The 17,830-nt window shown below is 47.1% G+C and overlaps 1 protein-coding gene across 1 annotated transcript in view; it reads left to right on the top strand.

Moving 5' to 3' along the window:
• rk (G-protein coupled receptor rickets) overlaps positions 1-11,960 on the top strand; it is a 173,437-nt gene extending 161,477 nt beyond the window's left edge. The window contains exons 14-18 of the mRNA XM_070536472.1: positions 203-501; positions 1,952-2,128; positions 2,988-3,226; positions 3,891-6,237; positions 7,761-11,960. Of these exons, the coding sequence (XP_070392573.1) occupies positions 203-501; positions 1,952-2,128; positions 2,988-3,226; positions 3,891-6,164 (2,989 nt within the window). The 3' untranslated portion in view covers positions 6,165-6,237; positions 7,761-11,960. The remainder of the gene's footprint in view (positions 1-202; positions 502-1,951; positions 2,129-2,987; positions 3,227-3,890; positions 6,238-7,760) is intronic.
• Positions 11,961-17,830: the final 5,870 nt, after the last annotated feature.

The raw sequence follows: 17,830 nt of genomic DNA, 5'->3' as shown, positions 1-17,830 counted from the left end.
CCGTACTTGCTCCATAAGTCAGTTGCAAATTCCGCGCTCTTTTTTGCTTAAGTTTCCTGATTCACCTTATCTGTATCCTCCATCTCGAAATACTGAAAGTTCTGTATCAGAGTTCAGCTCTCGCTTCCGTCAATCGCTTCTTTGGCGTTTCTCAGTCGAATGGCGTACTTCCGGTTTCTCACCGGCTCTCTGCCTTGTCCAGGAACTTGGCGGACAACGCGTTCCCGGCGATGCCATACCGCGGCCTGCGCGGCTTGCATCGCCTCGTCACGTCTGGCAACCGCCACTTGCGCAGCTTCCCGCCCCCGGAGGCGTTTCCCCACATCCAGAAGCTGTACCTCTCCTACTCGTACCACTGCTGCGCGTACCTGCAGTCGGTGGGCAGTGGGACGCCCGACGCACCGGTCGCCAAGGACGCCGTGCTATGGCTCAAGAAGGACGACATCGACATGGACAAGTGGACCAGCCTCAGCAATGCCTCCGCGTTGGACGTCTTTCCGGGTGCGAATATTACGGTTGACTACCTGTGTTACTTTAAAGGCAGCTCCATCGCTGCGAGAACACTGCGTGTGGCACGCTTCTGGGCGCATCGATCGGGAAATCGTTAGATTGCAGCTCAAGAATGCAAGGGGGTAGGAAAAGGAAACACCACGAGCGCTTTACTTCTGCTAAATGCCTATTGCATAAGATTCGAAACGTCATACTATTTCTCAATACCGCACGTAACCGCGAATATGTCGCACCAAAAGTGCTGCTGATACGCCCTCTTACTAGAGTGCGTCCGGCATAGACAGCTGCGAAGGAAACATATTATTTGAAATTACAAAAAAAAATGGTGCTTAGGCGCAAGTTTTTCATTTTGAGCAGACGGTTTCATCGAGTTCCTTACAAATCTGGGCAAGCAACTTGCACAAGATACTGATACCCTCGAACTTAGACTTGGATGAGAGTCGGCAACAATGATCAGCCGAATGCCATTCACCCTATCTCTTTCCTTTCGGTGTATGTCTGCACGGCAGCGCGGCGCACGCATCGATGCGCCACTGTTTCTGTCCTGCGTAGCAGTTGCCGATGGAAAATAGCAATAAGTGTCCCACCATAGTATTGCTTTGAATGAACTCTGCTGTGCGCTTTCCGCTTGCGAGCTGCGGGCTTTAATAGCAGGATTTTTGCTGCTGACTATCGCCTAGTCGATCGTATGCTTCCGCAGTGACCACCGTGCACTCTCAGCCATCGGTGATAGCGAAGACACCGATTGTGAACTACGCTCTAAAATTAAATTCATGCACACTGTGGGACTTATGTTGTCCCCGAATAGTTGTCATTAGTTCAGCGCGCACTTCCTTTTATTACCACGCTGTTCTCGCCACTTTCCTGTCAGGAACGCTGCGTCATGCTGACACGCGCATGCCGTCCATGACAAGAAAAGCACTTGAAGCGCAACGCTAAATAAAGTAAATGCAAGCAACATATAAACTAATTTATTGTTGCGGGACAACGTAACTCTCACAGCAGGCAAAATGTTCGTAGCGTGCAACGCTACTGGTTTGTGCTATCTGATTTCATATGTAGTCCCTTATGGTTAACTGTCACGGCCACTTGGTTCCCTTGACTATTTGCCGTGGTTTATTCACGGCAAGAATCCTGTAGCCTTCGTATTCGGCATAAATCAAATTAATCACCTTTCACTGATTTAACCAACTTAAGCACGCTTCATAACAGTATCGTAACGGCGCTGTCTGTCTGTAGGCAGAATGGAATGTGGAATGTGCAGCGCTCTACCACTTTATTGGAAGTGTCGAGATTGCTTAGGATTGGCTTTGTTCTCTTCCGCTCAGCGAACGCTTTCGCATAGTATTACGTTCACGATACGTTTTGCGGCTCTAATGCTTTATTGTAAATGTGAAGATATTCCCTAAGATAACCTAGTATTTCCTTCGAATATCCGCAGATAACATCACGTCAAAGTTCCAAGAGTTTACTCACCAGCTAATCAAGGTCTTCGGCCAGGACTACATCATTCCTGACAACTTGGCCCAGTACTACGGTGAATACCTGGAGGACTACAAGGCCCTCTATACAAGCGACGAGGAATTCCAGTACCCCGTGCAGTGCATTCCACTACCAAGTGGGTTACTTCGCTGCTTCGTGCCATTTTCTTATAGCAGCTTTGTGTACTAAGGATGCGCCTATGTGCAACCCGTGTAATCGACGTAGAGAAAGACTGTGTAAAGAACCTGCAGTATTTTGTAGTACTTCATACTTCATTGGTAGATGCAGTATCATGTGGTCGGTGAGTGGGTTTCCGTCAGTGGGTGTGGCGCTACGCCCAGAGCGCCATGTGGCGCACCAAGAAGACACTGCAGTGTGCATTCACGCATGCAACAACAACAACAACAACAACAACAACAACAACAACAACAACAACAACAACAACAACAACGACGACGACGACGACGACGACGACGACGACGACGACGACGACGACGACGACGACGACGACGACGACGACGACGACGACGACGACAGCAACTCGGTTGTCTTCACGATATGGCGCAAAATACTGCAGGTTACGCTTGTCCACCGGGCTTCCCTACAACACTCACTGATGATTTATCGAATAGATTCTCGGCACATTGACTGCTTACCACCGCCGCGGTTTTTGCGTACACGGCTCGACTTATGCTTTGTGCTATTCTCTTTAGCGGTATGCCCAGACAGTCGATTCCAATCACGCCACACCTCTTGTGCTCCATGTTCTGAAGTGAAAACTCGCTACAGAGTTAAAAAACAACAACAACAACACCGTAGGCTGTGCATCCCGTGTTTAGGGCTGAAGTGAGAAAGTGGAGATATCAAACTCAGCGTAGCGTAACATGTGCGTTGGGAATTGACCGGGCTAAGATCCCGAAAAGTTCGTGCTTTCAACATATGTAAGGCCTCGTGCACTATTCTAATATTGGTCTTTCTGCCGTCCGTCCTCGCAGCCCCATTCATGCCGTGCGAGGACCTGTTCGGCTGGTGGACGCTGCGCTGCGGCGTCTGGGTCGTCTTCCTGCTCGCCATGCTGGGCAATGGCCTCGTCGTGGTCGTGCTCTCGCTCGGCCGCTCCAAGATGGACGTGCCGCGGTTCCTTGTGTGCAACCTGGCGCTCGCCGACTTCTTCATGGGCATCTACTTGGGGTTCCTAGCAGTCGTCGATGCCTCTACTCTTGGCGAGTTTCGGGTGAGCATTGTGCTTACGGGAACTTTTGGTTATTGTGTGCCGCGCGCTAGAAAGTGGTCTGATTTTTCGGTATTTTGCGATAACTGTATGCAAATTTAGTGGGAAACCTAAATTTCAAGTCGCGTCAGCATCGTTAGTTATCATACTCCTGATTCAGACGTTCACGAGACTTTCCTGAACATGCGTGTGGGTGCGTGTTGAATTTGGCCGGGGAAATGTTATTGGCGATTTATATCGCCCAAGGAAAGCTGCTTCCCTGAACCCATCGTAGCGTGTCCGTTCTGTTTTCATTGATTTCATGATTGGTTCGCTGCAAGCACTCTAGTTTCGCCTTATGGGACACGTTAGAACATTTAACGGTCACAGAGCGCGCTTTCTTCCATGACTGGGTGAGGTAGACAAAGCTTTTATAAACAGTCATACGCTTCTTAAACCTTATGAGCTAACATGGACCAGCTGATGGCGCGTTTTTACTGCTTTTAAGCTTTCCTAATTACGTTATGCGCTCAGGAGCAGGCGTGCACATTCGAAACTTTGCACTTTCTTTATAATAAGTTAAAGTGTTTTTTTAATTATTCGTTTGCTTTTGTTGTTTTCCTTTTATTGTGCATTGATTGACTTCGTTCCTGTGCTCATAATTCCCCTTCAATTTGAATGTGTGCAGGTATACGGCATCGGTTGGCAGATGTCTCCTGGCTGCCAAACGGCTGGATTCCTCGGCGTGCTCAGCTCAGAGCTTTCCGTGTACACGCTGTCAGTGATCACCATGGAACGAAACTATGCCATTACGCATGCCATGCACCTCAACAAGCGGCTATCGCTCAAGCACGCAGGATACATAATGGGCTGCGGTTGGATATTCGCGCTTGTCATGGCGTTGCTTCCATTGCTGGGCGTCAGTGACTACCGGAAGTTCGCTGTGTGCTTGCCGTTCGAAACAGAGGATTCGCTCACGTCATTGGCTTATGTTGTCTTCCTCATACTCATCAACGGCGTCGCCTTCCTCATCCTCATGGGCTGCTACCTGAAGATGTACTGCGCCATCCGAGGCTCACAGGCGTGGAACTCAAACGACTCTCGGATCGCTAAGCGCATGGCGATGCTCGTCTTCACCGACTTCCTCTGCTGGGCGCCCATTGCATTCTTTTCGCTCACCGCGGTGGCCGGGCTTCAGCTTGTATCGCTCGAGGAGGCCAAGGTGTTCACTATCTTCGTGCTTCCTCTGAACAGCTGCGCTAATCCATTCCTCTACGCCATATTCACGAAGCAGTTCAAACGCGACTGCGTCCTCATCTGCAAGCGCATCGAGGAGTCTCGCGTCACGCGGGGCATCGGCCGCTGCCGCCACAGCTCCAACTTCTCGAACCGCCACACCCTCTTGGGCACCAACTCAGCGGGCGAAAGGCTCACGGACCAGCAGGCGCCCGGACCGCCGTGCCAGTGCGGTCTGGCCAAGGGAACGACGCGGGGAACGCCCAGTGGCTGGAAGGCGTTCGCGCTTCGCTACCTGCTCTGCCGGGACCCCGACGCCCATCCGGAGGACGTCGACGGCTACAACTACGCGCTGGCACGCATCCAGCGCACCATGGAACGCGGTGGACAGCGGGCGTCCAGCATTTCGAGCGAGAACTTCTCGTCGCGCTCGGACAGCTGGCGCCAAGGCAGTATCCCGCTGCGGCTGCTGGGCGGCCGCGGAGGGGCCTCCTGGGCCGTGGTTGGCCGCAAGCCATCCCAGGACTCGAGCCTGTCCTGCAGCAGGCCGGACTCTTCGACATCCACCGTGCGCATGTCGCGGTCGTCTGTCAGTAGCGACGGGACGGCGCGTGGTCCGCCCGTGACTAGGGCGACTGGCGCTGAACCCGGTCGGCTTCTGAGGGCCTCGACGCGCGACAAGCCACAGCTCTGCCGGCAGCTGGCCGTGGACGACTCGGCTAGGGCCGGTGCCGCGCCACCGCCCCGCTCGCCACCGTACGCGCAACGACGGAGGAGCGATAACCTGTGTCCCGCTTGCTGCCGGAAAGAGGCCTCGCTGCCTTTCAAGAGCAAGGAGTTCGAAGAAAAGTTCAACTGCTTCTACAACCGGCTTGCCGAGACCAGCCACGAGGACAGCAGCGAACTGTCCAAGGAGGAGCACGTCGTGCTCTCCACCGATCAGTCAGAGCCGCGTAACTCGGTGAAGGATGACACGACAAACACGTCGTTACAGAGCGAGTCTGGCCCTAGCGGCGTTGTTCAACCGGGGACCTCAAAAGCGTCGTGCGACTCGCCGGAGCAGCAGCAGCAGCAACAGCAGCAAGAACAAGAACAAGAACAACAACAACAACTGTCTTCGGTCTCCGAGGAACCGCGAAAGAAGAAACGTGCACACGGCAAAAAGAAAATGCATATAAGCGTAGACGACATCAGCAGCCAGGGGCGCAAGGCCGCTCCAGGATCCTACCAGACGGGCCGCAAAGTAGTGTCCGACAACTCCCTCAAGAAGATGTCTCTCAAGAACTTGCCCCAGTTCCTGCGTTCGCTGTCTAGTCACAGCCCGAAGGGCAAGTCCGAGACCAAGGAGCGCAAGCTGAAGGTGAGCAGCCAGAGCCACCTAAGGCCCAAGTCCTCTGAGAGCTTACCGTGCTCGAAGAGCGACACGCGCATCCACAAACAGGAAGGCAGCTTCCAGGAGTGGAGCCAGCTCGAACCCATTCCTCACGATGGCAGTGACGCCGACCGCTCGGACTCGAACTCAGACAACGACGACGTCTTCATCGAGTTCAGGGCGAGGAGCTCCTGCTGCGAGCTCGGGTCGAGGCAGGAATGCCGCGCCTTGCTTGCGCCGGAAGAGCCAAAAGTCGAAGATGCCGAAAAAGAAATCGAGGGCCCTCCTGTAGTGAGTGGTGCTGAAGGGTCTTCTCTCATGAGCAGCGCTACCACAGAAACAGAGGAGCACTGACTGCACACATTTTCTCATTATTGGGCACACCTGATGTGACGACGTTCGCCACAGCCACCGGATACCTCGCTGCGTAAGTAAGGCGGTGTATTTCGCAATTTAACAAAACCCAGCCGACGTGGCCGACTTGTTTATGGCTCCATATGAATGCTACTTCTTATTGCCACGTTAACGAAAGTTAGTAGATGGATATGAAGAAATACTCTGCTGAATGCAAATGTTAGATACACTTATTGACTTCTTATTTTTTTTCTTCTAGACAAAGCTTGTTACAGAGATTTAGGCATATCGTACTGGCCGGCACAAGGAACGTTGCCGCCTATGCCATTAATCAGGCCGTAATGCTTGATTTCATCTTGACCTTGGCGACTTACTGCTCATGCATGAACTTCGGCAGTGTACAATGCGATTGCTTTCCAGCTGAACTTTTCTGGTGGTCAGTGCTCTAGAGCGAGTGGTCAAACACCCGTTATCTCCATAACGCCTTAATGGGATCCAATTCACGCTGAAACACGATATTGAGCGTTGCGAAGAAACACAATTTTCATGTACCTATCCGTGGCTCCTTCTCTCAACCCGTAGCTGCAACATCTTACGTAATACGGAACTATAATCTGCACCGTGTTTTATGTGAGCAGTACGCAGTTACATTATATAGTACTGGCAAGTATTTTATTCTTTATTCCAAGCGTGGCTCCAATAGGTATCGTGCGCACAACCTTCGAAATTTCGCTACAAAAACAAGATGTAAAAAGTAAGCCAAGGAAAAGGGAGGAGACGAGGCTTTAACGCTACCCAGCCTGCTAAATGTCGGTAAGAACGGCCATTTAGCTGCCTGTCTTGCGCTGAAAAGAAATGTTGCAAGTCCCACGAACTGCGAGAATCGATGTTATGCAAATTGTTTTGCATGTAGCGGGTTATCATCCGTTGCCATCTGAAAAATCGAGTGGCCGTCTCAAATTTCTAAAGACCAAGGCAAGATGCTTAACCATGACAAAGAATCTTTCTTGCACAATCAGCATTATGCAATGTTCTGTGTTTCTACGTATGTGATTTATTCCTGCAGTTAATTGAAACTCAAGGGGAGGTGGGGGGATTATCTTGCTTTGCAAACCCTTAGGACAGACGCTTTCTTTAGTTCTCCGTTATAAAATGAGAACTTGGGTTCTAATATTGGAGTGTAGACAGTGGATCATTCACTTTTTGTACGTACACCGTGTGTTTTGGTTGATGGGGAATGATGACGCTAACGCATCCTTACATTCTTATTTAGTGTTAAATAAAGCTAGTTTTATTGACAATGAATGTGTGTATTACTTACTATAAATCCAACTGAAGTGCGCAGGTGCGTATAATTGAAATAAACGCAGTTGCGTCATCCTCCTGACAGCCATTTGTCAGCATTGCTAAGCCATTCAGAGGATACTTCTGAAGAAACTTATATTTACACTTGATTAAAAAGGTCGCCGAAACTCTGTGGACTTGAAGGAAAGTAACCTGCTAGTCTGTCATGATTTTATTATCAAGTATGCTCTCTTTTAATGTCAAGTGCGTTCTCTTTACTGACGTCTATATTTTGCTCTATCTCTCTTTCAGAGCAAGGCCTCTAGCACCATTCCATGCAAAGAAGCCACCTCGATGTATATATAAGCCTGCGTGCGATGTGTACGCTTATTTCATTGGGATCACATATGCATTCATAACTAAAGATGACGAAAGCTCTTATTTATTTGTGCTTGCATGTAACACAATCCATCGTTCTTGTTTTGCAAAGAATCAGTGCGTGGACGACCTTGACAATGCACTGAATAATTCGGAAATTTGCAGTGGCTAGCAGCCACATTAAGAAGCTTGCCTTCAGTGGCACTCGCTGTTCATTGGCCAATGCATTGCATGTCGTCTTGTTCTTGTCATGATTGACCATAACTCAAGAACCAGTCTATGCTAAATCGTTTGCACGGGATAAACGCTCCTTGCATATGTCCCACACACTTTCGTGTATTGTCTTGTCAGAATGTGCTGCAGATTGTTGTCGCATTAAAAGCAGCGTACGAAGTAAGTCAGCCCGAAAGAATTTGACTGAGCTGCATGGTCTTTAAGGGGGGAACTCTGGCTGTTTTTGTACAAGTATTATGTCGCATTAGACGATCTCCAACAACATGTCGTTATGGTTTATAACGACATGACTGAATGGTATTCACTCGTCTGTAGCCACACCATAGAGCTGCTTGCTATGAAATGGCAGCTCTGAATGTGTGCAGTATTGAAATGAAATTTGATTGTGTTCACGTTGCAGCACTGAATGACCGCTTGTGTGAAAGTTGTCAAATAATAACTGTCAAAGTTGCACAGGAGCACTCTTGAAGGAAACTTGTACAAAGTTGTTTCCGCGAAGAACTTTCGACAGCAACATGTTCTTCATGACTCATGATGGCATAGCACGTCATATTGAGTTCACGTCACGTTGGCCCGCTGTATTTTACGCATCGTAGCTGCATCATCCTCTCGATAACGCAATGACGCAGGTGATTTCAGCACGCCCTGTCATCAAAAACGGGGCGTACCGTAGTGAATAGATTTTCAGACAGACAGAAATAGCTGGAGCGCGCTTTGATACACGGGTTTACTTGGACGGTAACGCCAACAAAAGGGTCGTCTTACATGTTTCCAACGAGATAGGCTGGGAAACGCGGTCGCATTACGTCTCTTTTGCGAGTTGTACGCACAATTAGTAGATACGTTAAGTAGATGCGTTAATGCTGTTCATCCTCGGATAAGTAAATTTTCTCGCACACTCATCCCAAACCTTGTGTAGAAGCGTGAAACTGATTTGGTGGTGAACCTTTTGCCTATAAGTTAGGCCTAGCATAATCATAGAGTACGTGCTTACTCAGTGAAATTCAGTAAACTCACGCGTCTCAGTAGTCAAGTTCAAAAGACACTTGCCTAACATTCACTGATAATCATGGTTAGCAGGATATGAGGAAAGCCGTTCAGGACCACTACACGAAACGGTCGTTGTCCTTTTCCTAGAATACGCTCCCGCTTCTCCGCCTCCTTCGGTAATTCTTCGTAATGACAACTATGATCATAAATCAGTTCGTTAGACTGTCGAGTAAGAAGTGAAGCGCCGACGCTTTGCAAACCCCAACTTTCTCGTTGGCTCAATGCGACATGCAACGTTATCTCCCGAGGCTTGGGTACTGCATGATGTCCGTCTGTGGCGCTGCGTTATCTTTGGATCCTTCTAACTTCAGTCTCTCGTTCATTCCTAACGTCCTATTAGATGTTTCATATCAGTTCTAGATTCTATTATAGATTTTATTGGCCTGTATTTATTTATAGTTTTCTACAGCCGTTGTTTTCTTGTACTTCTCAATATGTTTCGTTTTTTATTGACATTGCCGCATTTACAGCTTGATATGTGGACACCAGTTAGGGCCAGTTAAAAGAATATTCCGACACACTTTCGAACTGCCGAATGAAAACTGACACTGATAATTGCCAACTGATATACTGAACTTTCAGCCCAATTTCACCGTCTTACGATGCCTTTTATTACGTTCAACTTGACTCCCTTTGGATTACCTCCAACAAACCCGCCGTTCGTTTTCATCCGCCCAGATTCGCATTTATAGATACGGCATACCTTACACTGCCTTCCGCACACCCTCACCCACATATGCGTTCAATGCACCACATTTGCCATAGGAGTACCCTGTCACTGATCGCTACAATCACAACGTGCACACCATGTGTCCGGGGGCAATTTCTTTTTCGGAAGATGCAGGCACTGACAGTTGTGACATTCTTGTTGATGTGAGTCATTTAACATTTCTCATGGCAAATTCATCGCCGGGGCTTTTATTTTCTTTTTCTTTTTTAAAGCTCCTCAAAAGTTCATACAAAGCCAGGTTGCTCTTATGAAGGAATTTTGAAGCAGGGAGAAACCGTGCCGGGGAAATGTCCGAAAGACTGTCGTCGAAGCGACAACCTGGCTTGTGACAAAAAAGCACCAAATAAGTATCGATTCCTGCTAAACTCCGAAGTTTTATGGTTGTAGTATGCCGAGCGCGCGTCTTGACATATGGCAGTTACGGTCATCGCATTGTTGAAGTTTGTCAAAGAAAATTCACATCAAGTAAGCGTGAATAAATGTGCTGATGACTGAGCCACGAAACTGAGTCGCTTCTCACGCTGTGTGGTTGCATAAGTGTTCCGGCCGATGTAGCATGCCGCTTAAGTATTGAGGTTCGCGCTCACTTGGTGAGCCTAAATGTGATTCGCTTTTGAAGAGAAAGTGAGTCTCTGGTAACTCGCAATTAACGTCTCGGAAAAACAATATGTAAAAAAAAAAGAACTATAGCACCGAAAAGCAATCGTCTTCTCGATGATTTTGTTTCTTTCTCAGTGGATCCTCAGAAAAGCAGCGAACATCTTAACAGAAACATTAGCACTCGTATGTTAACTTCTGCGATTTATGGCAAGTATATTTACGTAAAATTACGACATACGGCCTTTTGAAGGACACCTTAACGCAGACAAGGAACTGAAGTAGAGTTTTTGAAAGAGTTATTCTGTCTATTTATGAGCCTCCATTCAATACCCAAGTTGTTTCAACAAATTGACCGTTCTTGGTAAATCTCCATCCATAAGATTTAATTTCCGAGCAAATGCGTATGCTGGAACATCGGTTGACGCTAGGCACCGTACAAAACTGCGGAAAAGCCAACAATATTCCAGGTGAAGTTTTTCTTTTTTTGTTATGTTTAATGACGTTTCATAATGCAAGGCACCGTAGCACAGAAGCGCCGCGAGATACACTGAGAAAAATTGGTGTTTATACTGCCATGTTGCCGTGCGGAAATAGAACTGGCAGTCGAGTCAAAGAATGTGCTGCATTGTGTACAAAGGGCCGTCTTTTTAGTGGCTCTAAATCATGCTGGTGCGACGTTCACCCTCAGCCTTCAAAACGCCTTCACATATGATGTGGTTGTTGGCCCTATAGCTTTTTACCTAAGCGTCGCATATGCGGTGTGTGAATTATGGCACTATGAAAAAATTGTTTACCATTCCTGTAATATTCACAAAGTATAAGGTATTAGCATTTATTTTACTCACGACGAACGAGATTTAGTATCCCTCATTACAAGCACTGCCTACGCGCTTGGGGTGTTTTTGAACATCATTGTCGTAGATTCTTTCTTTCTGGATATGTTCGAGGGACAAGATTGACCTTGCGTTCCTTGTTAAACATTCTCCAGCTCCGCTGTTATTGTGGGAAACTCCAAATAACTGCAGCGAACTTTTTACGTGGGCGTTTGCGACTTGTTTATGACCTGACACGCTAACATGTATATCGCATTTGTCGGCGCTGAAGCTGCGTTGAGTCTGAGCAGCACTTTGCTCAACTGATTGTGGCTGAGCAAACTGAGGCTGGCATCATTTGTTTTCCATGACAATTACCTGGCAGCTGCACAAGCAAACGCGATATAAACCCCTATCTACGACTCCAGCGTCGCGAATGCATTCTGGTCATTCAAGTGTCTGTGTATTGTGGAACAAAGATCAGGGTGTCGGCAAGACTTGCGTCCTGTGGTCAACTTGACAATGGAACGTCGGCGTGTGTGATGGACTGTGATATAACGCGCGAATATATTGCCATTATACACTCTTGTATTATACGAACACTGCGTATTCAGTGCCATTTTGATGTGCTTGGATGTTTTGAGCATACAGACCCACTTGTAATATATACAAACGGAATAAACAACTTTTTTTTTCTTGCTCTGCGCAAAACAACAAAGTGTCACTGCGGCTTATTCTGTACACGACTGCCCACTGCGATTGTCTGCAGTTTAATATTTAAAGGAAACAACGTTGAGCTTGGCATCTGGTGTAACAACTTCTGAGGAGTGAACAATGTTGCTCCTGATGTTAGTGTGATAGTCCCTGGTTTCGGCCTTTCACTCTAACTATATATTTTAATTAACACTTAAATAATTTTATGAGAATCCCTATGCTATAGATGTCTGTCTCGCTGGTTGGCCGATCTCGTATAGTCACTGAGCGTTACTAGCGCCTAACACGATAGCAAAACCTATTACAGACAGCGACAAAGTCGACAACAACAACAAGAAGAATAGTGAACAGACAACTGCCTGCATGAACAAAGCTTGTAGTGAGCTGCGATCATGTAGCATTCAGGGAAATTCAAATTTCTCGATGCCGCGAAACGTTATAAAGATCACTCTTTATATCAGCAGAAGTGTGCCTTTCAATAGAAGAGCCGTACGTTGCCGCAGTCAATTTCAGTGACACGAGTCGTGTCATGCCCACTTATGGCATCGCATGGCTTTATAGGGATTCTGCATTGCCCAACATGCACTAAGAGATTTTGTGTCGACATTTCCGGTTGATGTTTGTTTTTCGTAACTGTTGAAAAAAGGCAAGGTGGCCTGCACTACAGTCAGGTATCCTAATAGAAAGTTAACTAATTGAAGTTCTACCGGGACGTGTAAACGGAGAGGGAGAGGGAGGGTACCGGCAAATGGTTCTTTCCCTCGTTAGTCAGTGCTGTTTGCTACTTTCTTCACATTATGGCACTGCTCTGCTTTCCTGCTAAACTTCCTCAAATGTGAGTTAGTGTACCATCCCCAGTTTGTCATCTTAGCATGAAGCCGCACATGGCCGAAGATGAGAAAGACACGCAGAAATAACGTGTCGATACGTGCCGTATTAGACAATGAATGTCCACCGTACGCGACAATGATGTGGGCACATTGCCCATTATAATTGGCTTAATGGCTCTTTTCTCGAAATACTACACTTGAAGGCGTACGGTTGAGAAGAAAGTCGAAGTTCATTTTGAGCGAAATGAGCGTCTTCACAGTTTCGATAACATATCCATAAATTTGCAATAATTTTCTAGCTGCAGAGCATGGGCGGTGGTATCAACGCCTTTATTTAACGTGACCTCCGTCTCCACTCGTGCAACACAGAATTCAAGCCCAAGTCTGATGTAGCAGAGGAGGGAGTTACGGTGAGGACCGTACACCCATGCTCGGCGACCGTCCGTATCTCTAGGCCGAATGCGTGGTCTAAGAAGATGCGTTCTTCTCATGTCTTCAGCTGAAGAAGACGACAACTTTCTGTGGCAGCGCAGCCAAAGCTACGCGCACGCACTCGCACGTGCGGAGCTGGTATTGTGTTTCAATGCCATGTACTGCCGAATTTTCGCTAATCGTTTATCGGACCAGGAAAGCCAGACATGGATACCAGAAAGCCAGAAAACTATGCACAGGAAGAAACGAAAATCCTTTTCCTAGAAATCTTTTTATTTTCTATGAAATAGATGACGAAAAAATAAATAAACGTAATAAATGGTATTGTTTGTTTTACAGCCCGCAGCTTACAGTTGCTTTCATCTGCTGACTACATGCAGTTATGCAGTAAAAAGAAAGAAATAACGAAACTGTGCCTCGGCTTCGTATCTTTTGCTACACTGCCACAGAAAGTTGTCGTTGGGTATAGAGTACGTGTACTGCGACGGAAGGTCGTGTTTCACCAGTCTGTAGATATCTATTAGAGGCAAAAGCATATGATGTACAGGACAGTTGGCGATGACAGCGTCGGACGCCGCCGCCGGCGTCTATCATTGAAGACATGAAGTAGACGACGATGCCGGCACAAAAATATGGACGTTTTCAGGATGAATATTACGTAAGAATGGAAGCAGCAAAACAGCAGCTCCATGACGCATGCGATTTAGGCTGAAGTTAGCGTTCTATATGCGTTATAGGGCACCATTTCATGCGTAGAACACGAATGTGTCATTCATATTTAAAACAAGGCCAAAAAACACGGACAAGGAAGGACACAGGGCAGCCCTCGTCCTGTGTCCTGCCTTGTCCGTGTTTCTTTGGCGCTGTTTTAAATATGAATGATCCGTACCAACTAGCTCCCACCCAAACCCTTCTGAGTCATGAATGTGTGCGAGTAAATTGTAAACCGATTCCCCGTGAATGACACCTGTATATCACTTACGCCGATTGTGTGCAGTGGAACGATTACACAGATGGCGGGTACATGAATAAGGAATAAGCGGATTGGGACAAAGCGCTTAGACGTGCTGCTGGAGAAGTCATGACCGCGAATCTGCCGGAATCTTCGGTGCCCGTATTTCTGCGGAGAGGAAGTGCGAGTGTCATCGCGAATTACGAGGGACATTCCGAAATTAAGTTTCGTCATTTCTTTTTAAAGAGAAGATGGTACACCAGGTGAAACAAACAATCGCCATAAGAATACGCGCCCGTTGCTGGTTCAACGACGGAAGGAGAGTCAGCGGAGGAGGAATTACGCATGCGCAGAGCGCCGAAGAAGAGAAAGTAGCAGCAGACCGAAGCGCTCGAGGTTATTCGAGTACAAATCACGATGGCAGAGAGACGTGTTCTGACCACGGGGTCGCCAATGGAAGTGCGTGTTGTTATCCGGTATGAATGGGCACCTGTCCCCTGCATTGAAAGCCGCACTCTCGGGACATCACTTCCAAAACGATGCTGACGCGTAGCAGGCTGTGTGACAATTTCTTGTATCGCAGGGCACCAAGTTTTACAAGAGCGGTTTCTTCAAACTGGTTGCAGGCGTCGACAAATGTCTCAATGTCGCTGGCGACTATGTGGAAATATAGTGCAAGGTGTATAGTTTATGATACTATGGTGAATTTTTTGCAATAAAGTTTCCTTAAGAAAAAAAATGAAACTTTCGGAACATCCCTCGTACATGTGGAGCGCAGGGTTTCTTCGTGTAAAAGGGACTTTGACGGTCTGAATTGAGCCAGTCACGTCCTCAAGAAGCCTCTTCTGTAGTTAAGGCAAGTGGCGCTCTCTGACATGCAGGTAAAATAGATAGGTGAGAAAAGGCTGGTATGTGACGAGAAAAGGTCCGGTTGATGCCTCGCACGGAGGGAAGGACAAATTCCCAGATAATATCTCTCCACGTGTATGACTTGGTTAAGAAAAAATTGCAGTTTCGCCCGAAAGGCGAAACATTGATAGCGATAGCAAAGTATTACACTACATGAAATAAGGCTCGTAGTTTTATCGGGCGCATACATTTCAATAAACGTTCGCTTACAAATTAAGTTAACAAGCATAGTGCCATCCGCGTACATGCAAACATGACCAGATCTGACTCGATGACTACAGACACTCGCTGGCGTGATGAAGAGCGGCAGCAGCGGCGAGCGAACGCTCTGTGCTGCCTCACTTGAATGAGGCTTCGAAACTTGCGATTAAGCGATCCCCAAAAGTAGGCGCCCGAGAACACAGCACACATGAAGCCACCAGCCATGTAGGCTCGCCAAAATTTCTCACTCGCCGGAGATTACCATCAAAATAGGGGGGGGGGGGGACTGTGCTCTGCCGCACCCTGTGCAGCCACGGCTAGGCTCGAAGAGGAGACGTGCGCTCACTTGCCCGCCTAGTGAGCACAAAACTGGGCCAGCGGGTGGACTGCGTGCATCAAGCCACCATAATTCTCAGCTTATCTTCACATCTACAGCATACAGCACGCGGGGATCGTCTTATCGCACTTGGGCTTGAAACGGAATCTCATGGCGACGCTGATGGCGACGGCGGATATTCTCCCGAAATGTCCCTGTAACTGGTATGGCAATATGTCCAATGTCGAAACTGCAGATGATGCTAGAGGTGCGATGCTGAGCTATTATTATGAGAGAGGGGAAATGATCTATGAGGTTAAATTCAACAGGATTCACTTAAGTACGCGATTCAAACAACTTGTGTTATACAAGAGTAATCACTTCACACTACCAAAGTAGGAGCAATTCTCGTTGTAAACCACAAGAGACTCGCACCATGCTGGTGGCGACGAGGAGCGCTGAGCCCTACGTACAATGAGATGGAAAATTTGGCGAGCTGGTGAAGCTTCATGGTATCTACAGCGCGACAGTTGCGGGCAAAAGAGACAGACGGGGACACAATACGGTTCTGTGGCTGGGCTCGGTGGTGACCGCGTGGCTGTAGTCGGTGTTCTGCTGGACGCCCCGTAGGTGTACACCAGTGTTAGATGCTGAGCTGTGGGCTAAGTAGCACCAGACATGGGCGGGAGGGAGTCTGAACCCATCGTCCGACAGGCTGCACCTTCCGCCGATGCTGCCTTCATCTCACGGCCTCTTCTCTCACGATGGCGCAGCCGCTTAGTGCGATGATGATGATGATGATGATGATTCCTTATTTAATGACACGAACTCAATATGGGTGATATGCCAGTAACCGAGTGGTAATATAATAAAACAAGGGAAAAAGTTAATCGAAGATGGGAAAGAAACCGATAATAAATGAAACAAAATGCTCTGTACCAAGGTGGTTAGCCTCGCATAAATAAGTAGGGTAACCAGGACCTAATATTAAACATGCTTGAAGTAAAGTAAATGGTCGACGTCAAGAATAATAAGTTTGAATTCTGAATAATAATATTATTGATATTAGTCTTACATTTGCCTTCTCGCTATTTGAATTTTCCAATTTCATAATTTATTAAAGGAGGAATTGCGCTTTAGGAATATACAATTTAAGTTTATTGCTTGCTCTGTTTCTCCTTGCTCCTTCCTAACAAGTCCTTGTTTGCATTTTGTGCCAATATGTACCCTCTAAATAAATTGGAAAATATGGAAAATATGGAATATTTTTGAGGTAATCTTTTTATGTCGCAGAGGTAATTATAAATGGATCGACAAACATTCCTGTGGCTGTCTCCTAATACCGATGCTCCAAACGAGAGTAGAACAGTACTGCATAAAAGTAGCCCTAGATTACGAAGCAGAATTTCAAAATATCCTTTTCGTTGAGTAGACAACCAACGAGACAATAGTAAAAAAAAATATGATTGATGGATTCCGGTTTGTTGCAAGGAAAAAAAAAGGGATACCGCCATACAACATGTGTGCAAGCAAAAATTAAACGGTGGGATAGGCAACTGAACTTTGTAAATTACACTTCGAATCGTTGGGTAGAATAGCATTGTTGGTTCCAAGAATAATGTAGATGCATAAAGTCTTTCTAAGGATAGGCTTTTTCTATCTTCGGTCAAAGAAAACTGCCTATATCTTGCCGCTGTGATATGTACAATTGCCGGCATCACGGATATCACCGGACCATTTAAAAAGAGGCTCGTGTTAGAGAATCAGCTATTTCATTAAGATGAATGTCTCGGTGGCCCGGTATCCACACTAAATGATTAGATTATGGGGTTTTACGTGCCAAAACCACTTTCTGATTATGAGGCACGCCGTAGTGGAGGACTCCGGAAATTTCGACCACCTGGGGTTCTTTAACGTGCACCTGAATCTAAGTACACGGGTGTTTTCTCATAACCACACTAAATGAACTGAACTTAAGCGGGGAGGAGCTAACGCATAAAACGAGTTCAAAGCTGCCGAATTGGTACACGCATTAAATGCGCTAGGCATAAAGAAAAAAATTAAATTACGGGGTTTTACGTGCCAAAACCACTTTCTGATTATGAGGCACGCCGTAGTGGAGCACTTCGAAAATTTCAACCACCTGGGGTTCTTTAACGTGCACCTAAATCTAAGTACACGGGTGTTTCCGCATTTCGCCCCCATCAAAATGCGGCCGCCGTGG

This window comes from Dermacentor albipictus, chromosome 3 (genome assembly GCF_038994185.2).
Source record: "Dermacentor albipictus isolate Rhodes 1998 colony chromosome 3, USDA_Dalb.pri_finalv2, whole genome shotgun sequence".
Taxonomy (NCBI): domain Eukaryota; kingdom Metazoa; phylum Arthropoda; class Arachnida; order Ixodida; family Ixodidae; genus Dermacentor; species Dermacentor albipictus.
The sequence above is the reverse complement of the archived record's forward strand: the minus strand, read 5'-3'. Positions and strand labels throughout refer to the sequence as shown.